The sequence below is a fragment of the Aulonocara sp. 'chitande type north' Nkhata Bay genome, linkage group LG17 (assembly GCF_057382095.1).
Source record: "Aulonocara sp. 'chitande type north' Nkhata Bay isolate Kocher_YH1m ecotype deep benthic linkage group LG17, A_spYH_male_GT1.1, whole genome shotgun sequence".
NCBI lineage: Eukaryota > Metazoa > Chordata > Actinopteri > Cichliformes > Cichlidae > Aulonocara > Aulonocara sp. 'chitande type north' Nkhata Bay.
The window spans coordinates 24346571-24371141 of NC_141360.1; the positions used below are offsets into that span (position 1 = coordinate 24346571).

At 42.2% G+C, this 24571-nt stretch overlaps 1 protein-coding gene across 2 annotated transcripts in view; it reads left to right on the forward strand.

Annotated features, from left to right (window-relative positions):
- The first annotated feature begins 1748 nt into the window (after positions 1–1748).
- LOC147310114 (laminin subunit beta-1-like) overlaps positions 1749–24571 on the forward strand; it is a 31498-nt gene continuing 8675 nt past the window's right edge. The window contains exons 1-23 of one of the 2 annotated variants that reach the window (XM_086268612.1): positions 1749–1864; positions 2216–2391; positions 6800–6932; positions 8637–8710; positions 9604–9792; positions 9882–9945; positions 12269–12471; positions 13713–13833; positions 14785–14973; positions 15274–15450; positions 16044–16156; positions 16242–16321; positions 16965–17100; positions 17173–17331; positions 18241–18374; positions 18448–18568; positions 18806–18992; positions 19088–19231; positions 19315–19546; positions 20815–20978; positions 21212–21436; positions 22668–22885; positions 23778–23874. In XM_086268612.1, the coding sequence (XP_086124738.1) occupies positions 1831–1864; positions 2216–2391; positions 6800–6932; positions 8637–8710; positions 9604–9792; positions 9882–9945; positions 12269–12471; positions 13713–13833; positions 14785–14973; positions 15274–15450; positions 16044–16156; positions 16242–16321; positions 16965–17100; positions 17173–17331; positions 18241–18374; positions 18448–18568; positions 18806–18992; positions 19088–19231; positions 19315–19546; positions 20815–20978; positions 21212–21436; positions 22668–22885; positions 23778–23874 (3370 nt within the window). In that variant the 5' untranslated portion in view covers positions 1749–1830. Of the gene's footprint in view, positions 1865–2215; positions 2392–6799; positions 6933–8636; positions 8711–9603; positions 9793–9881; positions 9946–11329; positions 11437–12268; positions 12472–13712; positions 13834–14784; positions 14974–15273; positions 15451–16043; positions 16157–16241; positions 16322–16964; positions 17101–17172; positions 17332–18240; positions 18375–18447; positions 18569–18805; positions 18993–19087; positions 19232–19314; positions 19547–20814; positions 20979–21211; positions 21437–22667; positions 22886–23777; positions 23875–24571 lie in introns of those variants that run through there. The other variant, XM_086268613.1, reaches the window with a different exon arrangement.

The window sequence follows — 24571 nt, forward strand, 5'->3', positions numbered from 1 at the left end:
GGGAGATGGCCACAGGCAGGAATGATTTCCTGTGTCGTTCAGTGGTGCTTTTCGGTAATCTCAGTCTCTCACTGAACGAGCTCCTGTGACTGACCAGCATGTCATGGAGTGGGTGGGAGGTGTTATCCAACATTGTCTTTATCTTGGACAGCATCCGCCTCTCCGACACCACCTTGAGGGAGTCCAGCTCCATCCCCACAACATTGCTGGCCTTACGGATCAGTTTATTAAGTCTGTTGGCATCTGCGACCCTCAGCCTGCTCCCCCAGCATGCAACAGCATAGAGGATCGCACTGGCCACCACAGACTCATAGAAAATCCTCAGCATTTTCTGGCAGATGTTGAAGGACCTCAGTCGCCTCAAAAAATAGAGACGACTCTGGCCCTTCCTGTAAAGTGCTGTGGTGTTTTTAGCCCAGTCCAGTTTATTGTCAATGTGTACTCCAAGGTATTTATAGTCCTCCACAATGTCAACACTGACCCCCTGGATTGAAACAGGGGTCAAGTGTTTCCTGGTCTTCCTGAAGTCCACGATCAGTTCCTTGGTCTTTGCCACGTTGAGCTGCAGATGATTCTGCTCACACCACGTGACAAAGGAGTCGACCACAGCCCGGTACTCTGTCTCATCATCCCTGCTGATGCATCCAACCACCGCAGAGTCATCAGAAAACTTCTGAAGATGGCAGGTCTCTGTGCAGTGGCTGAAGTCTGTGGTGTAGAGGGTGAAGAGGAAGGGGGAGAGGACAGTCCCCTGTGGTGCCCCTGTGTTGCTGATCACCTTGTCAGACACACACTGTGGGAGACGTACATATTGTGGTCTTCCTGTCAGGTAATCAACAATCCAGGACACCAGAGAAGCATCCACCTGCATCGCTGCTAACTTATCACCCAGGAGGGTCGGCCTGATGGTGTTGAAAGCACTGGAAAAGTCAAAAAACATGACCCTCACAGTGCTCGCCGGCTGGTCCAGATGGGTGTAGACACGATTGAGCAGGTAGATGATGGCGTCCTCTGTTCCGAGACGAGGCTGATAAGCGAACTGAAGGGGATCCAGGTGTGGTCTTACTATGGGTCGCAGCTGGTCCAGGATGAGCCTTTCCAGGGTCTTCATGATGTGGGAGGTCAGTGCCACGGGCCTGTAATCCTGGGGGCCACTGGGACGAGGCGTCTTTGGTACTGGGACGAGGCATGATGTCTTCCACATCACCGGGACCCTCTGCAGACTCAGACTCAGCATAAACAGTTTATGAAAGACTCCACACAGCTGGGGGGCACAGGCCTTGAGGACGAGGGGACTCACTCCGTCTGGTCCAGCAGACTTGCCTGGTATGTTTTTAAACTTAAGTAGTTGTTTTTGGTCTTGTGATGCTCACATGATGCTTTATTTTTACCCCAAACATTGAATATTCCCACTGACACTGAATTTATTTAAAAATTAGTTTTGAAATGGTCAGGGATCGAGTTGATAAAGTACAAGGAAATTTAGAAATAAGCTTTAAAGATTCAAACAATAGTTCTGGCACATAAAGAGGACAATTAAACAGAATTAAATCGAGCTTTTATAATGAAGTAATAAACTATGAGCAGGAAACTGCGAATATTAACGTGTAGAAAACGAATTCTTTAGGCCTTCCAGCAGAGGGTGCGCTCGTTTTCCAGATCTCTCGGTGGCGCGCTGCTGACAGCGGGGTGGAGTTGTTGTTTGGTGGGATGCGAACTTTCTACAAGACAACACCCTCGCCTCTGACTTCACACTTCACACACGCACATCAGCACACACTCTCTGCGGTAGGACCATCACGATAAGCTGTCAGTGCACGGGTCCGGGCCATGTTGCTCATAATCCACCTTTTAACCACTTTGGGTGAGTTGAAGTTTTAATTTGAACAACTTTATTTGGCTAAAATTAATCTGCTGGGACATGTTCGCTCCCATCACATGTAATGAGAGGCATCTGTAAACGATTATCCACCGTTTTCCTGTTCCAAAACAAATGCTGGAGGAGAGTTTAAGAGCTAAATAAAACTTTCAGTAGAGCACTTTCCCACAGCTGCGCACTTAATTCTCATCTGAAGAGTAAATTCATGTGATTCTAATTGAAATAAACTGACCGCAAGCCTGCTCTGTTTCTGGCTTTTATCATTAAAACCAAAAGAAGAACGAGGCCAGTGCTTTGTGCTGACATCTCACTGACACCAGTCTCTCCTCCCTGCAGCCCTGTGGGCTCCTGTCAGGGCACAGCAGGTTCCGCAGTTCCCAGATATTTGCACCGAGGGCAGCTGCTACCCAGCCACAGGTGACCTGCTGATCGGCAGGGCGCACAAACTCACCGCCTCCTCCACCTGCGGACTGAATGAGGCCGAGAGCTTTTGCATCGTGGGACACCTGGAGGTAAGAAAGGATCTTTTTTAGAGCACAGGTAGCAGAGAAGGCTCAATTGAAGGCTTCCTGCACGTGTTTTGTGTTTAATATCTGCTTTACAAAGTGCCAAAAGAAGATAGCCTTTTATATAGACTTTTTTAAGCCTCACTTGACCACTCTGTTTTTATAATTAAATGAGCCTTCGTTTTTTCTAATGGCTCATTTTCTTTTTCCTATATTCATGACTAATATTCCTTTGCTTTTTTGTTTTATTCTGTTTTTCTCCATTATCTACAGTTACAAAAATAAGAAAAGAAAAGAAAAAACAACCCACAGAACAAAATATTGGGGCAATGATAAATATTTTCTGATATCAGTAAGGAAATAGGGTTATCTCTAATCTTTACATAAAGTCAATTTATTCCGATTTTGGTCAAAGATACTTGCCTTAAACTTTAGATGATAACTCCAGTGTGTTTTAATGTCATTAATTATGATATTAAATACTTTTATTCAGAAGAATATAGGGTTAGCGTCAGGGCTTATGCAGCAGTAAAGCTAAGCTAACGAGTAAGAGCTGTGACAGCTACAGCAGCAGAAAATCTAACAACAGGAAACTGAGGCTACAGTTCACACAGGCTGACCAAAACTGGACAACAGAAGATGATGAGCTCTGATGAGTCTCAATTTCTGCTGCATTGTTTGGATGGCAGGCTTGTTGATGGCAACAACATGAGCGCATGGATCCATCCTGCCTTATATCAGCAGCTCAGGCGGGTGGTGTTTGTGCTGGAAAGCTGTGGGGGATATTTTCTTGGCACACTTTTGCTCCTTTAGTGGACAGGTGGATTACTGCATTTTAACTACTGTACATCTGTTTATTGGATCATAATTACAGATTCATATGCACGCAAAAATATACATAGTAAGGTTTAAAAAGGTACTACGCTTCATCTCACCACTTGTGAATACCTGTCCTGGAGTGTTCTCTCATCCAGTGGTTAGACTCGAGTAGTTTTTCTTTCTCTTTGATTTGAAACCACGGTTTGTAAAAACAAAGCGTAAACTCAAAGCTGTGGTTGCCTGCAGAGCAGATTTTTCCCATTGGGATGATTCTGAATATAATCAGAAAGAAAATATATTGACTGTAATTATATGTGACAGTTCATATATGTCATACGTCATTTAAATGCAACATTTAAAGGATGTCAGTAGAAAAAGCAAACATCACTGATATATAAGAGTGGCATTCACAACATGAGCAGTTTCCTTACAGCACAACACTCATGAACTCAGGCCCACAGTTCAACCATGTGAAGCAATTCTAAGTCTCAGTGGACTTCGTGAACCGTCTCTGTAAACAGAGTTGTGGAAAGAGACGTTTAGCCAACCAAATTATTTCATCTTGGTGTTTCCTGCCACTACAGTATTTCTGTAACAGATGGCTCAAAGGCCTGCTGGATTATTGGATTTCTGTAGCTGACATCAATTTTCAGAGCTTTATTTCTGAAATTTTGAATATTTCTAGCTTCACATTTTTCTAGATGCTGCTAGGGAAGCTTTGCATTATTGATAGTCTATTTATTATTTGTGTTTTACTTATACCTTGGCCTCAGTGTAGCTCCTCTGACTGAAATAGCTGGAAAGCTTGCCTCCACCAGTGTGTGAATGTGAGAGTGAATGAATAGTGGAATTGTAAAGCGCTTTGAGGGTCTCGAAAAGCGCTATATAAATGCAATCCATTATCATTAAAGCTGTTTTAGCTTCTCATAAACATAAGGTTTTAACAGCTAGTGGGTCGGTCTTCTAGGCTCACAGCTAGATCTGTGTGCCTAGAAGACCATATTAGGCACAGGCACACAGAATGGCATCATACAGAGCCAAAAGCAGAAAAAACTGCCAGAAACAGAGCGTCTGAAGATTGAGGTTTTGTCTTGGTTACACACAGATTTCACTATTTGAAACTCTGGCCATGCTTAATTCACCAATGTAACAGTACATATATATATCTATATCTATATATATATATATATATATATATATATATATATATATATATATATATATATATATAGATATATATATAACCGGAAAAATATTAAAGGTTCACTTTAACTTTGTAGAATTGTATTTGAAAAACTGACCATACTAACACAGGGAGTTTTACATTTTAAATGATTTCACCCTAAATAAAGTTGTTAAACACTTTACTTAAATATTTTTCTTTCCTTATTGCCTCCCTGGCTGGCGATCATTTCTGCATCATTGTCCAACATGAAACACAACTTTTAAATCACAGCACGCCACTTCCAAACACATTTGTGTGTCAGCTTAACTCACTTTAACAAGCTAATGCAGTTCTCCTGCTCCCCTCAAAAGCACTTTCATATCTTCACGACTTTGATAAATTTGATTAGATGATTACGTTTTTGAGAAGTCCCTCATAGCTGCAGACAAAGTCCCTGCAAATGGTAGAAAGTGGGTCAGGTGTAAATTGAAGATTTCTATGACTTATCGCTTTTGAATTCTGTCAACATACATTGTTGATATCAGTGGTTTTGAGACAGCGCAGCTACTGAATGAATGAAACCTTAGTAAATGTAGTGATGAAGAGGCCCTTCAGTGAATATAACCCATCTTACTCTAGCTACAATTTACAGATGAATCATTGCAGGCTATCATTAAGTGACTGTTTTGGAAAAGGGGCAGTTATGAGGTTATATTCACTGAATATGTGTGTGTGATGTTCAAAACCTGACTGTGCAATTGTGGGATACAGCGTCTTTATAAACTACTCTTCCAAAACAACATGGCCAAATTAAAATTAAACAAAAATCTTCTAGCTGCTTTTGTCAGAAGCAGTTTTTGACCATCAAAACTGGTTAGAAGTTTATTTTAAGCCTTGGTTTTAGGGTTAAATTTAGAATTAAGCTTAGCTTAGGGTCTGCTTAGTTTTGATGGTTAACTTGAGGGGTAACTTGGGATTGTGTAAATGTCCTCCCAAACAAGCATGTTTGCCCCTCACCCTAAGCACAGAGTGGCGCAAGCAACAGTTACTGTAGGTAATATTTCAGCATTAAATAAGAGAACGGGTGATCCAAATGACCTCAAACTTAGCATCACATCAAATTGTTACCCAAGCAACACACTTGCCAAGTTTGAAGCAGATCACGTGTACAGTTTTAGAGATAAGCGAAGAGCAAATAGACGTGGAGATTTCTCCAACTGTTCTCAAACATGTGATGGTGTTCAGCACACAGAAACTTTATTTTACTCTGTTTCTCTGATTATGATTGTGTGTGTGTGTGTGTGTGTGTGTGTGTGTGTGTGTGTGTGTGTGTGTGTGTGTGTGTGTGTGTGTGTGTGTGTGAGGATGCGCATGTATATAATGTCGAGTGGGAGTTCAGACATTCCCCTCCACAATAAAAGCGTTGTGCGCCTCACAAAGCCTTCCCTGTGTGGATGCGGGCCGGGGGCGACGAAGGGGATACTCTGTCTTTATCAAACAGCCTTTAGCGAGTCCTGTGTGTGAATGGTGTTTTTTATGAAAGCACAGGCTCGCTGTGAGGCCATCTGAGACTTCTGAGGATGAGCACAATCCTAAAATATGAGCTGCAGATGAAGTGGAGGGAAAGAAGTCTGACTCAAGCAGCTGGCTTTCTTTTCCTTTTTTCCTACTAAGTGGAGCCTCTTGTTCGGAATCTACTCCCATTTCAGCGCAGACATAGTTGGCTCAGAGCTTGGTGAAATTGAGAAACTCATTTTGTTTATTCACACGCGGAAATATTGTGACATTTAAGAGTGTGTGTGTGTGTGTGTGTGAACTGTAGTTTAGCTTGCGTACATGCCAAACCATCTGGCGTGCAGATCCCAGAGGCAGTGGAGGGGATTATTAAACAGACACGGCACAGAGAAGCGCAGCAGCAGTATCATAAACACTGTACATCATTACTGACTTCATCTCTTCCAGCTCATCAGTTAAACCACTGCATGGCTAAAAGTATGTGGACACTTCAATCTTACCTCCATAGGGCATTGTTGAATAGTTCATTCTAAAACTGTGGATGCTTTTTGTAAAGTCTGCTCCCCTCTGTGGGAATATACAACACTCCCATTTAGGTACACTGTAAAACTAGCACTCACATTAAAACACTCACATCATAGCAGCTGGATTGCATTAAAAAACATATTTACTGTCGCATAAAATATAAAAACAGAAAAAACAGTTTTTTGTAAAATTACAAGATCTTGTGTATTTTAAGCTTGTTATCTACAATTAAAATTTGCCTAAACGTTTCACCCCATTTGAACCACGTTCTATGCAAGAAACAGTCCCTAAGAAAACTGTCCGATGTCCTTTAATGTTAATGAATCAGCTGCTATTTCTGGCACATCAAGAGTATGGCGAACTGACGCTTTCGCACTTCCTGTCCATCAGGAGACAAAATGTTTTGTGTGCGACTCCAGGGAGATGTACGACGAGGAGAGCAACGACATCAGCCACACCATCGAGAACGTGGTCACCACCTTCGCCCCAAACCGCCTCAAGACCTGGTGGCAGTCGGAGAACGGTGAGAGACACAAACGCACTAGAGAAACAAGATGAGGGGTGTTTCCTGTTTACTTTGGAGGGAGAATAGCGTGTGAGCCCTCACAGAGGCCGATCTCATGAGTACTGAGCTCAGTAATGAGCAGACCGATCACAGAGCCTCTCATAGCAGCAGTCCTTATGGGTGGGGCTTACAGGTGCGCTGAGGAGAACAGGTGTGCGGGTAAGAAACAGATGTGTGTCAACACTTGACTCCACGGAGAGACAGTTTCTAACTGAGAGGTTTTCTCACCTGTAATCACCTGTTTCATTGTTATCCACTGGTACAGGGAGGAGCTTCACAGTGAAGCTTAAAACTACCAAATCCTTCCCAAATGTGAGGATTGTGGTTGTAATTTTTACGATTCCACTCATGATTTTCTTCCACTGACAAAATTACCAGCCAATCTTTTTATTTTGTACCATTTCGATGTAGACAAACCCAGATTCATTAATATGAGACTTTTCTATGAAACCTTATTAATATCACCCAGTTGTGCAAACGTTGTGCATCATTTAAACAAATTGTACTTATTTGGTATGTTTGGTTAATTTTATTGGTAATTGGTCAAACTGGTCAATTATTGCAGTTTGAAATAAAGTTTGGTGGATTTGAACAACTCAAGTTTTTGGGGTTACATGGGAAATGTATTCAGTGCACACAAAACGTCTTCCTGCACCTAAAGCTTTGTTTAAAGTTTGTGTGGATAAAATAAGTTCCCATAGAAGGAAGAAAGTAAGCACAGGTCAAATTTTGATGAATTTCACTCTGATATAATCTAAAATATACACATCGCATACAATAACATGAGAACAAACATATCGTATAATAAGTCATTAAAGTTTTCTATTTTATTTTCTTAAATTATCTTAAATTTGACATTTTTGTTTGACTTTCTTTTGGTTTTATGAATTCATTTTGCTCTCATGACAGCTCTAGTTTTACCATGAAAGTTTTCTGTGACTTTTCTCAAGAGATGCTTGTGTGAAAACTGGCGAGCCAAGTTCAACATCACTTGTTTGACTCATTCCTCAGTCAGCAACTTACATCACTTCTGGAAGTCATGAATCCTAACCTGTGTCTCAACCACAGCAACAAACGTCTTCTCCAACATACACAAACATCAGTGCACCTGATACGCTGCAGTCAGGTTGTTTAAATATACCAACTTGTGTTTAGTTTGCTTTATTCCAAACAAGCTGGAGAACATTTATATGCAATTCTCTGTGAAATTAAGTCCATGAATCCGCATCGTAAAATCTTTAGCTGGATCCTTCATGGTGATCCCAGTGCAGCTGGTTCCCATGCAATTGTTCCTGCAGAGCGGTGGGAATCTGTCAGAGGTGTGAGTCACGGCAGAGCGGCGGCCAGCAGTGCAGATGGTTCTCAAACAGCAGGAAGCTGCAGGAGCCACTTGGGATTTCCTAATTCCCCCACAGGAATCTTCCAAGTCCTCCGAGCTGCTGTTTTTAAATTCAAACTCTGCTTTGAATGTTTTTACATATAAAGTTTTGTATGCAAGTAAATTTATGATGTTACTGTTGGCTGAGTAACTGCAGCGTAAGAAAGCGAGCTGACTGTGTTAACTTTAACTGCGTAAAAGAGTCGAACGCATGTTAATGCGTGTGAAGAAATCAGTCTGCGAAAAACTTGAAATGTGTATTTCCTGTTTCCTGTCTGCTGCAGGTGTGGAGAACGTGATCATCCAGCTTGACCTGGAGGCGGAGTTTCATTTCACGCACCTTATCATGACCTTCAAGGTGCCTGGTTTCCCTCACACACACACACACACACATCATACAACTGCTGCCATACCCAGGGCAGGCAGAAAAACACAGCGTTGAACAGCTGTGGTGGGGAAACACTGAAAATCAGTCTCCTGAGAACGGTGGGAAGAGGAGGAGGAGGAGGAAGAGGAGGGAGAGGGCAAGTAAAAGAATGCAGCTCGCCTCTCGTGGCTGCTTGGCTTTGATGGTGGCCAGCTGGAGCTGCCTCTCATCAACTCAGCAGCTCTACGTCAGAGTCCAAACACTCTCAGAGACACAATGCACATCCGGCCCATCCAAGACAGGAAAGATCAGCTAATTTAGTTTATTTTAGCTTATTATGTATAAATTATAATTTATTTAAACAGAGAACTATTACAGAAAATGTGCATGTAGGCTATATTTTATTAAAATATTGGTTAAATGCCACTATGGTGTCAAAATCTTACGAAAAAATATTCCAAATAATTTGAAATAAGGTGGGTATCTGTTTTTCACCGTCACATGCATCATATAAAAAAAGTTTTAGAGTGACGTTTTTATATTAAACATAAGGCACACAAACATGTCACTATAAATACCAGATTAAGTAAAGATGCTTAAAAAAACATGGAGATTAACACATCCTCTCTGTCCTCTGAAGAATCACTCTTACGTGTTAAATTGTTTTTATTTCAACCTTTTTATGTAATAAAAAAAAAAACCCAAACACTAGAAAAAATGTTCCCTTATTACGGCTTAATGTAGACGTCAGTAGATTTCCGCCCAGTCTTCAGGCAGAATATCATTTTATTTATTTTTCATATGTGAGTGATGCAGTGGCCATAAAAGAAACAGTCGTATCAGTTACAGTAATAAGATGCCTGTTGGTCTTTATCTGCCTGCAGACGTTTCGGCCGGCTGCCATGATGATCGAGCGCTCCATGGACAACGGAAAATCGTGGCAGGTTTATCGTTACTTTGCCTACGACTGCAATTCGACCTTCCCTGGCATTTTCACCGGGCCCATGGTCAGAGTGGACGACATCATCTGCGACTCCCGCTACTCTGATATCGAACCATCCACTGAGGGAGAGGCTAGTTTGTGTTTGCATTTTTTCCCTCCCTCTGAAAACAAACTTTTCCATATTTTTAGTTCTTACCTTTCCCCCCTCGTGTCTCTTAGGTGATTTTTCGAGTGCTGGACCCCGCGTTTGACATTGACGACCCCTACAGCACAAGGATACAGAGTGAGCTGCTTCTGGTTTTAGAAACTCAAACATTTACTTTTGTGACCCTTTAAGATAAAGCTTTCTCTTTTAAAATCTGAAATGGATTCATATGAGTAAATAGATGATTCATGCCAAGTTTGAGGGGAAAAAATCTAATCAATGCAGGTAATTTTACCATTCAGAAGGTAAAAAATCCTGGCAGAAACCAGGCTGTAAATATGCTTACACTGACATCATGACTATTGAGAGGTAAAGTGATCATCTCTTCATCACAGCACCTGTTAGCTGGTGGGATAAATTAGGGGCAAGTGAACATTTTGCCCTCAAAGTCGATGTTTTAGAAGCAGGAAATATGGGAAAGTGTAAGGATTTGAGCGAGTTTGACAAGTGATGGCTAGATGATTGTGTCACAGCATCTCTGACTAATAAAACTGGTTAATCCGAAATTACTTAATTGAATGCAGCCACTCTTTTATATCAAATTAGTACCAGATTACAGGAAACTTATATAAAACCAATATGAAACTGATGAAAGATTTAACCTGAGTGAGACTCTGAACGTACCACAGAAGGATACCAGAATGATTTCTTTTAGTCAGCAGTTGTTGAGCTACCTGTAGCAGATCTGCAGGCGTCAGAGATCAGACAGGACCAACACTGGAAAGAATTTCTCAGGTGGAAGCAACTTGGACTTTGTAACCTCACACACTGCCTCTGTTCCTTGATCGCACACACATGCAGTTGGCTCATGTTAAGTACATGGTAACCGCTGTGGGTGTGTAAGGAACTGCGGCGGTATCCTCACGCTCAGAAACTCTGAAATCAGTGAGAAGAAATAAAACCAAAATACTGACTCGTTCATGGACTCTGGTACAGTTTCAGCAGGTCCTCTATTAGTACTTTAAGCTGATGGAATCAGCATTTTCTTTTTAATTTAGTTCGAAAGTGAAATTTAAAAAAATATTACTGTTAATTTTGAGTAAAAGAAAAGTAGAAATGTGGAGATTAAAATTGTTTCGAGTCAAACAACTGCTGCGGTCTGGGACCATGTAGTTTGCATTTTCACTTTCTTCATGGCTGTGAAACTTGAGCATTTTATCTGTAAATCTTTCCGCCTCCGGTCTTATGGAGGGAAGGGAAAAAGTGGAAATATTTCTGTCCAACTTTCAGAATTGAGCATAACTTCAATTAAATAAATAAAGCACATGCAATTTGTCCCCTGAAACCTTGTGTTTAATGTCACAGTGATATAAACTGTGCTGTGTTGTCAAGGAGACTTGCGTGTGTATCAAGGGCTCAAAATGCCCTTGTGCACTTAACACAGCAGAACATCACTGAGCCTTTATGGACAGGAATGAGACTCACAGTTTGAGACTTTAAGGGTTGTGATGAAGAATCTCTTCTGAGTATGTTGCAGGCAAGACAGGCAGCATTAACCTAACACAGCGGGGGAAACTGGAGCTCTTGGAGCAAATTCATGCAGGAGAAGAGTCAAACTCCAAAAGAAGGGTCAGTCCTAGTTCAGACTCTCTTGGTGGGAGGCTGGAGCGCCAATGTGTCATAGTTTGCAGGAATTTGGACTCACAAGCAAGACTCTACAGGGAGACGGGTTAAACAGAAAGCACACCTTTAATGGTGGAAAAAAACAACCGTTCAAAAATCCAAGAAAACAAAAATAGAAATCCAGACTTTTAGAACACATATTGAAAAACAACAGGGAAGTAAACTGAGGAATGTCAAAATAAAACAGGAAATCACCTACTGATACTGATACTACAACCTGAAAACACAAAGACTTTAAATAATAAACAAATATTCCCACAAGGTTTAAAACTCTGGCGCTCAAGGGCCAGTTCTGTTTGTGCATTAGTAACAAACAGAACTGGACTCTGGTACATTAGTAACCTTACGTTGGGTGCACCAACTGGCTAGCTTTAGCCAGTCTGCAGCTTCTGCTGCCTCTGCAAGCCTTTTGCAACCCACTTAAAATATAGTTGCTCTTTTTCTTATTGTTTCTGTGTTAATTTTTATCCCACACAATACTGTTCAATGCAGATGCAATAATGATAATAATAATAATAACAATATTAATAATAGTAATATTCTCAATGTGATGAAAGTGATCCTGACTGAAACATAGATGCTTTGGATTTAATGAAACACTTTCACAGATGTCTGCGGGCGAGATACTAATCTCCCTGTAAAACAGTGTGTGTGTGTGTGTGTGTGTGTGTGTGTGTGTGTGTGTGTGTGTGTGTGTGTGTGTGTGTGTGTGTGTGTGTGTGTGTGTGTGTGTGTGCGTGTGTAACCATTTTAATAATGCATTCCTGTGTGTACACAGACATGCTGAAGATCACGAACCTCAGGGCGAAGTTCATGAAGCTCCACACTCTGGGTGACAACCTGCTCGACTCCAGCGACGAGGTGAAGGATAAGTACTACTACGCCCTCTATGACATGGTCGTCCGGGGAAATTGCTTCTGCTATGGGCACGCCTCCGAGTGTGCCCCAATTGATGGAGCGCCAACAAGTGCAGAGGGCATGGTACGTCACACAGGCATATAAAGAAAAGGCGAGAAACACCATTTTTGCCATTTTTAAATCTAATTTAAACTTATTCTGCTCAGGCAGACCATGACACAAAGTAATAACCTAAAAGAATTAATTTAATTATGAAACAAGCATGCAATAAGTCTAATAAATTGGATCTCATGGTGTTTATCAGTGAGTTACGGAAGAGGATTAGGGCCACGGGAAAATAAAAAAGTGGGCACATCTTTTTTTCTTGCTTTCCAGAATTCTGAGAAAAATGTCAGAATTCTGAGATTAAAGTCAGAAACGTTGGAATCAGAATTCTGGGGGGAAAGTCAGAATTCTTTTTTTGTCAGAATTCTGACTTTTTTCTCAGAATTCTGACTTTAATCTCAGAATTCTGACTTTTTTCTCAGAATTCTGACTTTAATCTCAGAATTCTGACTTTCTTCTCAAAATTCTAACTTTAATCTCAGAATTCTGAGAAAAAGTCGGAATTCTGACAAAAAAAGAATTCTGACTTTTTTTCTCAGAATTTTTTTTGTCAGAATTCTTCAGCAGAATTCAAAGAAAAAAGTCAGAATTTGAGAAAAAATTAATTAATTATTTTTTGTCAGAATTCCAACTTTTTCCTCAGAATTCTGACTTCAATCTTAGAATTCTGACTTTTTTGTCCGAATTGTTTTTTAAGAATTGTGACTTTTTTCTCAGAACTCTAACTTTAATTTCAGAATTCTGACTTTTTTTTAGAATTCTTTTTTGTCAGAATTTTGACTTTAATCTTTGCATTCTGACTTTTAATTTCAGAATTCTGACTTTTCTTAGAAATCTTACCACTGGGGATGAGATGATGCGAGGAAGGTGTGTGAATTCAATTCATTTCTTTTAAGCACAACAACAGTTGCCTCAAGGCACTTTATATTGTGTGCTAAAGACCATAAAATACGGCTAGGAAAACAGAGTAAACCCGAGCAATTAGATGAGCCCCTACAAGCAAGTGCTTTGACAACAGTGGGAAAGAAAAACTCCCTTTTAGGAGGAAGAAACCTCCAGTAGAACCAGGCTATAATAATTTTGTCAAGCCTGAAATGTTAAAAAAGCACTTCAGTGCTGAAGAAACCTGATTCAGCTTCGTATATTTTAATAAACTGATATTAACAAATATATTTGGCTATCAGACATTTGTGGTGGTTAAATCAGTAATAAGCTATTACTGTATATGTGTGCGTGCGTGTGTGTGTGTGTGTGTGTAGGTCCATGGCCGGTGCATGTGCAATCACAACACTGAGGGTTTGAACTGCGAGCGCTGCCAAGACTTTTATCACGATTTGCCTTGGAGGCCTGCTGAGGGACGAAACACCCACGCCTGCAAGAGTAAGAACACAAACATGGAAAAGTCTGTCTACAGCTCTCAGCTCTTTAAACTCAGAGTAAGATCTCCACAAACATGATGACAGTACTGACAGCAAACGGGGAGACTGACAGTCAAAGAACGCTTAATTGATATGTGTAGGATAATGTTTTAATCATAAAGGAAGCAGTGAAACTTCCAGGGGTAAAAAATGGTTTGCGTATTTTAATTGAATGTAAACTTTTTACCCATTCACACACACATTCACACACACACTGGTGATGGCAAGCTACATTGTAGCCACAGCCACCCTGGGGTGCACTGACAGAGGCGAGGGTGCCGGACACTGGCACCACCGGGCCCTCTGACCACCACCAGTAGGCAACGGGTGAAGTGTCTTGCCCAAGGACACAACGACCGAGACTGTCGGAGCCGGGCTCGAACCGGCAACCTTCCGATTGCAAGACGAACTCCCAACTCTTGAGCCACGATCGCCCCAAATGCTGCACAGCAAGAAGGTCCTGAGTTCAATTCCATCATCAGGCTGGGGTCTTTCTGTGTGGAGTTTGCATGTTCTCCCCGTGTTTGCGTGGGTTCACTCCGGGTACTCCGGCTTCCTCCCACCGTCCAAAGACATGCAACTTGTGGGGATAGGTTAATTGGATAATCCAAATTGCCACTAAGTTTGAATGTGCGAGTGAATGGTTGTCTGTCCCTGTGTGTTGGCCCTGCGACAGACTGGCGACCTGTCCAGGGTGTACCCCGCCTCTCGCCCTATGACAGCTGGGATAGGCTCCAGCGCCCCCCGCGACCCTGAAAAGGATAAGCGGAAGCGAATGGATGGATGGATGGATGGATGTAAACTTTTTAATTGGTAGTAAAGTTATGAAAACACTGAAAATGTGAACAGGAAATGTGCTCTTCTGTTTTCAAAGAAAACTCAAAGTCTACGTTTCACTTTCCTTCTTTCTCAGAGTGTGAGTGTAACCAGCACTCCACGTCGTGCCACTTTGACCTGGCCGTGTACGTGGCGTCCGGCAACGGGAGCGGAGGCGTGTGTGACGACTGTCAGCACAACACGCTGGGCCGACAGTGCGAGCAGTGCGCGCCGTTCTTCTACCAGCACCCCAGCAGAAACCTGAGGGACCCAAACGTCTGTGAACGTAGGTCACTGCTACGCAACCGCAGTTCAGTCTATCATGAGAGAAAACATGAAAACATCTGTTATAAAATCAGAGTAAAGAATTTGTAAGTTTGGAATAAGCTGCAAAAAATCTACTAAATTGTCCTTAGTGATATCAGAAGTGATGCTACAAACTACATCCTGCTACATATGATATATTTTTGATATCTTTGGCATATTGAGCCTTATACTGTGTATTAAGGCGCTGAATGTTTTCCTGGTGCACTAACTGGTGTCCATTCCTTTTTTAATCTCTTTAATGTCTTTTTCTTCTCTCTAGCCTGTAACTGCGAGCCTTCCGGTTCTCTGGAGGGTGGCCTGTGTGACCCGAGGACAGATGTGATTGCCGGGCTGATCTCAGGTCAGTGTCGGTGCAAAGCCAATGTGGAAGGAGAGCGCTGCGACCACTGCAGACAAGGACACTACGGGCTGGGACAAGGGCCACATGGCTGCCTGCGTAAGTCAGATTATACGCTTTCTTATGAAATCATATTAAAGCAAAGGTTAACACAAGGAGATGGAAACAAAATGCTACAAAATAAAGTGAGTTAATTCGTAATTAAAGCCTGAAAAACCGAGCAAACCTTAAACTAAGGTTAAGGTTGTTGGTATGTTGGTGAAAACTCTAAATATGTCGATGGTCCCAGATCCAGATGAATGGGAGGTTAGATCAGGAAGGGCATCCTGTGCAAAATCAGCCAAATCACACATGTGAATCCATCCGCTGTGCAAATAATAATGCAGCACAAAGTTCTTACTTCCTGTATAATCTATAGAGAAGTCCCTCTACATTTTAAAATTCAAATAGATCATAGTATATTAAATATACCCTAATTTCAGCATGTTAATATGTACATTTGTGGAATTTTAGGATAAAAAAATTGAAGTGATTTGGTTCGAGGAAGACAATAATAATAAAATATCATAGTAATACCACAGAACTTCAAATGAAAATAGACACAAACATACTCAGTATAGATAAACATACAGTAACTACAGTCAGACAGGCTGATGCAGTTTATCCTGTTGCTTCGTTTTGCGTTTTGGCAGCTTGTACCTGTAATCCGCTGGGAATGCTGCCAGGAGGAAAGCCGTGTGATTCAGACACAGGACGCTGCTTCTGCAAACGCCTCGTCGAAGGACACAACTGTGATCAGTGTCGGGTACGGATCCACGCTCACTCTGGATACCTTCCTCTCTGCCTTAGTGCGCTTATTACTCATAAACATCTGCTTTCTGCTTTTACAGCCACAGCATTGGGGTCTGTCCAATGACATGGATGGCTGCAGACCATGTGACTGTGACCAGGGCGGGGCTGTCAACAATGAGTAGGTGTAATTAATGATATTAAAAACATCTGTGTTTAGTTTTAGTAATATGACAGGTAAGTGGGTCATTTCATGCCAGCTGACCAAATGTTTCCTTCATCACAAAAATGTTTTGAGCATAAAATGACCCTTAATTTTTGGAAAAATGTCCAATAAAGCAGTTTTCATATAAGTCTGCAAACAGGCTTTTTCACTGCTGTAAAGTAAAGCGTTTTGTGTCTTTGGGATTGGCTTGTTTTTTAAGACAGCCTCAAGTGGCCAGGTTAGGAACTGCAGTTTATGGTTGCATATTTTCACCTCCAGAAGTTTCTGTTTGCATGTGACTCAGGCCACTTCTTAACCAAAGTGAAGGTCTATGCTAGACAGATGCATGTTTCTATATTAGTTATTTTTTATTAAAATACATTTTACAATTGTACATGGAGGCAAGAAGAGATTACCATTGACCATTAAATAGAACAGCTCCTGCAGAAAGATGTGCAGCTGTTTTGCCTCTAAAGAAGAAAGATGTCTAACAGGAAGCAATGAAATTAATGGAAGATCTCACCATTTTCATTAAATTATAAACAAGGAAAAAAATAGTTTAAGCATGTGGATGTGTAAAACTTTGTCTTTCTTTTTCCGACCTGCCATCTCTCCACAGCTGCGATCCTCACACAGGACAGTGTGTGTGCAGGGAGCACATGTTTGGGCGCCGCTGCGATCAGGTCGAGTCCGGCTACTACTTCATGGCTCTGGATCACTACATATACGAGGCAGAGGACGCCAAGCGCGGCCCTGTGAGTGTGTTCACATCGGCTTGTGGTGCTTTTTTTTCCCTCCAGATTTGTGAACGTTTGTTTCCCCATCAGGGCGTGACGCTGGTACCTCGGCCCTATCCTGAAGGTCGGAGTCCTACGTGGACTGGTATGGGCTTCGTTAATGTGCCAGAAGGAACCTATCTAGAGTTCAGCATCGACAATATTCCCGAGTCCATGGACTATGACATCCTTATACGCTATGAGCCACAGGTAACACAAATGATTTGCATATTTCAGAGTCGGTTATTGCTCCATGGCGTTTTGAAAGAACCTTTGTCACTAACTTTTTATGGTTTCTTTCTTTACTGAACATTTTCCTAAAGTTTGGTCGAATATTTTTGCGTAATCTTTTGAGCAGGCAGACAAACAGGCAGAAAACTCGTGCAAACGTCAATCTCCTGTCCTTTCCGTCATTAATTAAATGAAAATATTCTCTACATAAACCCTGAGTTATCTAGTTCATCAATAAGTGTTGATAAATATGAAGTATGTGACAGCTGTTTGCCAACTGGAATACCATTGTTTAGAGAAATATCTAATCAGCCAATCACATGGCAGCAACTCAGTGCATTCAGGCATGTGCTCGAGATGACCTGCTGAAGCTCAAATTTAAGTTACTTTCAACATGACATGGTTGTTGGTGCCAGACGAGCTTCTCAGAGTATTTCACAAACTGTCGATCTACTGAGATCAGCAGTACACTGCACAGCCATCTCTAGAGTTTACAGAGAACGGTCCGAGTAAGAGGAAACATCCAGTGAGCGGCAGTTCTCAGAGGAGGATTGCCAGACTGTTTCAAGTCGAAGGCAACAGTAACTTAAAAAAAACACTCGTTACAACCAAAGTATGCAGAAGAGCATGTCTGAATACTACAGCAGCAGAAGACCACACCGGGTACCTCTCCTGTTAGCTAAGAACAAGAAACTAGGGCAATAATTCATTCACCAAAGTTGGACAGAAGATTGGGAAAAACTTTGCCTGAATGCCAACTATCTCTTTTTCATGAAACATGTGACACAGGGTAGCCTATGGACAGTTTATTTGAATAAATACACTCAAACAGAAACAAAGACGGAGGAACGATGAAGGAATACCACATGTATGTTTGTTTGTCGACAGCTACCGGAGCAATGGGAGGAGGTGAACATCCAAGTGCAGCGCCCCGTCTTCAACCCTCCAAACTACTCCAGTCACTGCAGTAACTCTTTCCAGAGCGGAGACCAGCAGTCGATCTCTCTTCCACCTGGATCCAGGTAAAACATTCATTTACTGTACACTGAACATGCTCACACAGACACATAAACTAACTCTGTGTGTGTGTTTCAGACATGTGTTGCTGGTGAGGCCGGTGTGTTTTGAGAAAGGGCTGAACTACACGATCCAACTCAATCTGCCTCTCTACTCGTCAGTCAGCACCGTCCAGAACCCGTACACACTCATCGATTCGGTATGTGGCTTTGCACACAAACACACACCTGTTCAGACAGGTCCTGCCTGTACTCCAGGACCTGTCCTGCTCAGATCGTACGGCTCTCTTGAAATGTAAAAACTTAAGACCACGGACACTCATTTTCTAAAGCAGTTGCTTTAGGAACATTTCATGTCCTTCCAAGCCAGTGAAAGCTCCAACTGTTGGTCCATAGTGGCCCTCAGTAGCTCCTTACGCTCTTCTCTGTTTTTAAAGGTGGTGCTGATGCCCCGTGTCAGAGAGCTAGAAATGTTCCACGGAGACGTGGGAGAGCAAGCATGGGATACGTTCCAGCGCTATCGATGTCTGGAGAACAGCCAGAGCATCATAAAGAGCCCCATGACCGACATCTGTAAACAGTACATCTTCAGTGCCTCTGCCTTGCTGCACAAAGGAGCCATGGGTGTGTAGTTCATCTTCATCTTCAGAATCTGAAGATGTTAAAAATTGTTCCTGCTTCCACTCTCATCACCTTTCCCCTCCAATCTCATCCCTCAGCTTGCCAGTGTGACCCTCAGGGTTCACTCAGCTCCCTGTGTGACCCCAGTGGCGGTCAGTGCCAGTGCCGACACAACATCGCAGGCAGGAACTGCGACCGTTGCGCCCCGGCTACCTTCCTGTTCGGCCCCGCCGGCTGCAGACGTGAGTGCAGCTGAAGTTCAATGCCGACGTGTTCATCTTCAGTTTAAATGTTTTCTTTAATCCTAATCCCTTCACCCCCACAGCTTGTAACTGTGACCCTCTGGGCTCTGTCAGCCCCTTGTGCCACGAGGCCACCGGCCACTGCGAGTGTGTTTCAGGGGCCACGGGTCGCCAGTGTTCACACTGCCTGCCGGGCTTCTGGGGCTTCCCTCATTGCCGACCGTGCCAGTGTAACGGCCACAGCGAGTACTGCCACCCTCAGACTGGAGAGTGTCAGGGCTGCAGAGACTTCACCACCGGACACCACTGCGAGAGGTGAGGATGTGAATGTAGATGCAGTGGTGGTAGCTTAAATCTGCTAATACTAGTGAGGTAGAGACAGATATTATAGAGATTCAACATAAAAGAATTAGTATAATAGCTTTTCAAGGGCCTCAAAACTCATTTCCTTGGTCAAGGAAAAAGGGAGATTTAACCATTAAACCCCAATGTGTGGAAAGGAGTGTAGATGTCTAAAAAAAAAAAAGGTGGCAACATATAAGGACAGCAGAAGATAGCATTTCTTAGCCCACAGTATTTGTCAAATTTGAATTAAAGATGAGAACAATAAGCACAAGCATCAGTTACAAAAAGAACAGGACAAAAAACCTGACTTCCTCAGTTAATTCAGTTTTCTGTCATTTATCCCTGTAAACCCTGAACCATTAAAGAATTACCAGAAAATTCAATTTGACCGTGTTTATGGGTTATAAACACTGTTATTAGTGAGTGTTTATTGAACCTTCTTACAGAGACTATTTTCTAGAAATGAAATTTATATATTCTTGTGCAGTTTCATTGCTTAGAAAAGTTAATTGTGCATTTTATTCCGTTTTTTTAGGGAAAAAACCACTCCAATCATGCAGAAATCTTAAAAAACTCACAAAATCTTACGCATCAAATATGACACACTTGGCATTACAGGGTTGAAAATAAAAGAATAAACGTTTCATTTGGGTTTTTTTCCTGCGTAACACTGCTAGTGATGAAGACACTTCAAATAAAACTTCCATTTCCTTTTTTTGCCGTTCATAATTTAAAGTTTCAGGTTGTTATCTCAAGAATTTGGCCTATTAACTCAAACTTCTGAGAAAATGACCTGAAAATAAAGAAATCCTGAAATTTCTAGTTAATAAATCAAAATGTTCAGTTATGGATGGCAACATTTTTATTTTATATTATTTATTTAGTTTTTGAGCAGCAGAAAGAGGCTTATAAAGATTATTATTATTATTATTATCATTATTATTATTATTATTATTATTATTAAGTTGTCTGAGGAAAACTGCACAGTGCTGGAGTTGTGGATCTGCAAGCCGCTTTGCAACCCATCCAAACCCAGCTCCTTCTCTCCTGTGTTGAACTGAGTCTATCCGATGTAATTTTAAGGCAAAATTATATGAATGCAGCTATATGGGACGTTGCAGTTTGGGCAGACATTTCTTCAGTACTCAGGTGTCTCTCAGAAACAGTTGATTTTTACTAGCCTTTTCCTTCCAGATCTAAACTGAAGGATCCATTAACACCTTTTCTTCTGCTACCAGGTGTTTGAGCGGTTACCATGGTGACCCAGAGCTGGGTTCAGGCGGATACTGTCGCCCTTGTATGTGTCCTGATGGGCCACGCAGCAGACGCCAGTTTGCGGACAGCTGTTACCTTCTGCCTAATACCAATCAGCTGGTGTGTGTGTGTGGCCGCGGATACAAAGGCATGTAAACACAACACTTCACAGATTTGTTTTTATGTAAGCGGGGCTCAGGTGCAGTTTTTGTCAACATGTCTTCACGTCACACGCTCATCACAAGTACAAACACACTTCAGTAGTCTGTAATTAGCGTGCCAGACCTCAATCTTTAGATTCAAGAGGAAAAGAAAAGCAACAAACTTGAGGTCTCATGTACGATACCATACCAGCTGACTTGTCTCCTGCATCCCTTCCAGGTGTCAGGTGCGACGAGTGTGCCCCGGGTTACTTTGGGAATCCTCTGGTGCCCGGTGGGCGCTGCATGCCCTGCCAGTGCAACAACAACATCGACATGCACGACCTGGACTCCTGCGATGCTCGCACCGGCGCCTGTCTCAAATGCCTGTACCACACCCAGGGCGACGGGTGCCAGCACTGCAAACTGGGTTACTATGGCAATGCTACCACACAGAGCTGCAGGAGTGAGTACAGCTGAACATGATTCATCATATTTATTGTTATCCAAAAATATATTTGTTAGTGCTTCCTGTGTGTAATGCCGGTTTCACTTTCCTGCTAAATAATTGTAGCCACAGCCAGAAGGAGGCCAGTACACATCCTCCCAGTCTTGGTGCATGTGATTACAGTGACCTCTGACTTTTGTAGTAGTTGTATCAGTAAATTGGCAAGATGTCGTCCTAATTTGGGTACCGTATGGCCGTTAGCTTTTACTTTATCTAAGTTAGTCTGACCATTTGGGACGAAAAAATGTTGTCCCCCACTTCATGTAAGCTCAGCGCCAGCTATAGACCAGGGGCGTTGAACTCCAGGCCTCGAGGGCCGGTGTCCTGCAGGTTTTAGATATCACCCTGGGTCAACACACCTGAATCAAATGATTAGTTCATGACCAGGCTTCTGGAGAACTTTGAGAAATGTTGAGGAGGTAATTTAGCCATTTAAATCAGCTGTGTTGGATCAAGGACACATCTAAAACCTGCAGGACACCGGCCCTCGAGGCTTGGAGTTCGACACCTGTGCTATAGACTGTATTTAAAAGATAGACACAGTCAAAGTAGTGTCTGCCATTGGATTGTGGACGACCTTTTTTCTGAGTTTAGCATTTGGATCGTTGCCATCTTCTTTTTGTGTATCCAAAAGTGATCATCATGAATACATTTGGACCTAATGGTAGAGTGGTTAGCATATTTACTTGGTAACGAGAAGGTTGCTGATTTGATTCTAGCCAGAGCCTCAAATCCCCTTTGTGGTTGGATCAGGTAGCAACCCCCTGTGACAAAGGAGCAGTCAAAAGCAGCTAAACTGGACCCAGACTGTTGGAATAGTTAAATCCGCAGAAGTTCAATTTACCAGAGAATTTATGTCAAAATGTAAAGGTGGACGTTTTAAAATTGGAGTCTGCTGTGGTTTCTTGTGTGACATATTGCGAGCATTGCTTGAGAATTCGTCACATCCAAAATAGCGAATTGGATATTGGACAAAGAAGGTGCTGCACCAAATCCTCCTCATGATTGCTTTGGTCACTTGTAATTTTAAAGTTGGCGACTTGACTACAAACACTTGCTGATTTCTTGCTGTAAAAGCAGCTAGTCTATGTTAACAAACATAGACAGATCTCAAATATCCATCTAGCCAGTAAATTTCCCATAATTCTGCGGTGCATCTTTCTTGTTTCTTTCTTTCTTCACTCCGCAGAGTGCACGTGTTATTCAGTAGGGACGATTCCTTATGCCTGTTCGTCCCCCGATGACTGTCAGTGCGACCAGCGCAGTGGCCAGTGTCCCTGCCAGCCCAACGTGGTCGGTCAGCACTGCGACCGCTGCGCTCCAGATACGTGGAACCTCACCAGCGGGACGGGCTGCCAGCGCTGCGACTGCGATCCTGTCCACTCGTTCAAATCCTCCTGCAATGAGGTGAGGCAGACTGTGTTTATAACCATATTTTGTCCTTTAACACTATCATGCAGTAACTTTTGGGTAAGCCTTTTAACTTTTAGAGACATTTTAGGTGATGAAATCTAAAACTTGTGCTCAGTTGCTTGGTGTGAGCCACCTGGAGCACAAATACCACTAGAAATTTTTATTTCTGGTAGGATTATCCATACCAAGCAGGTCAATGCCAGATGAATGGTTTCCCTGCTCAGATTTTTCCTGTATCTGCCAGGCTGGATGTATGTATAAAGATATACGAATGGGTATTTATAGTAACAGTTGGGAAAAGAACCGGAGCAAACAGTGTGGACGGAAACATGTGGATATGTATCCAAGGACAGTATTGACATTTCAGGAGAACAAAAAATCTAAACTCCAGTTAATTAAGTAATGAAACCCCCGCACCATCGTCTCAGCAGCTACTCCAGTTAACTCTCTCTGAACACGATCTGAAATGAACCACAAAATCCTGTCCATCTATGAGCTGCTGTTTCCAAACTTTCTCTTACATAGTGTTGGGGATTGGTTTTCCCAAACCCCCACACCGTAGGGTGTGACCATCCCAACAACTTCAAGTAGTTTTTGATACTGTATATGGACTCCAGCTGTTTAGGACCTGCTTCTCTCCTCTCACATGTAAAGAACTGATGACACTCACTCACACGAAACTTTCAGCTTTCTGTGTTTACTGGCTTCATTCCATCGGAGGAAGGAAGTCTCGGAATACACTGTGGAATGACACAGGAATTTTCTTTCCTGGCAGGAACAAATTCTGCCAAACTTCAAAGCTTTATTGTGTCTGCATCGGAGAGAAGAGCTTTGAAGTTTATTGAACGCTCTGACCTGATCGCTGTGTTTTTTGCGCTGCCTGCAGGTTACAGGACAATGCATGTGCAAGCCCGGTTTTGGTGGCCGGATGTGCCGGGAGTGCAAAGAGCTCTTCTGGGGGAATCCAGAGGTCAAATGTTATGGTAAGATATCACCACCACCCAAATGCAGGACCAGAGAGTCAAACATTTGAAGGTCAGCCAGTCTGCCAGGGAGTATACAAGAAAGAACTCGGTGAACTACTTTAAACATGACAGAAAAATGCAAACAAGAAACCATCAGGAACTCTGGGATATCCCTGGAAAGTTTCATGTCAGTGAGAACAAGACTATCTGGCAGCTGGCTGTGGGAAACAGGGGGGTGGATGCATATAGCAAGAATACTAACAGGGTAACAGGTGAGACAAACTGAGCACAGGAGAAATTAATTACTACTAAAATAATCCCGGTTACTTAGTGAGTCTGACCCACCAACATATTTCTTTACTCAGAATTTTATACAAACATAAAGAGCCCATTGTAAAATGTAAAAGGATATTTCAGTAACTTACAGGGAAAATGTAGAAACTATGTCTCGTTTTTTAAAAGAAAAACTTGACTGTATTAACTAAAATTCAGTGTAAAAGTCTTTTGACTGCTGGTAGACACTGACATGTTCAAAGTAATGCTCAGGTGTTGAGTAGCTTGCTGGTGGTCGGTTTTTAGTTGTTTAAGATGGACAGCGGCACTATTAGAAATATGATCAGGAACAATAAAGACACATTTTATCAGTTGTAAGAAATTGGAAGTCCTCTTGTTTTTAATGGCAACGTGGGAAGAATGGAGAGGCTCTGTTTTTATG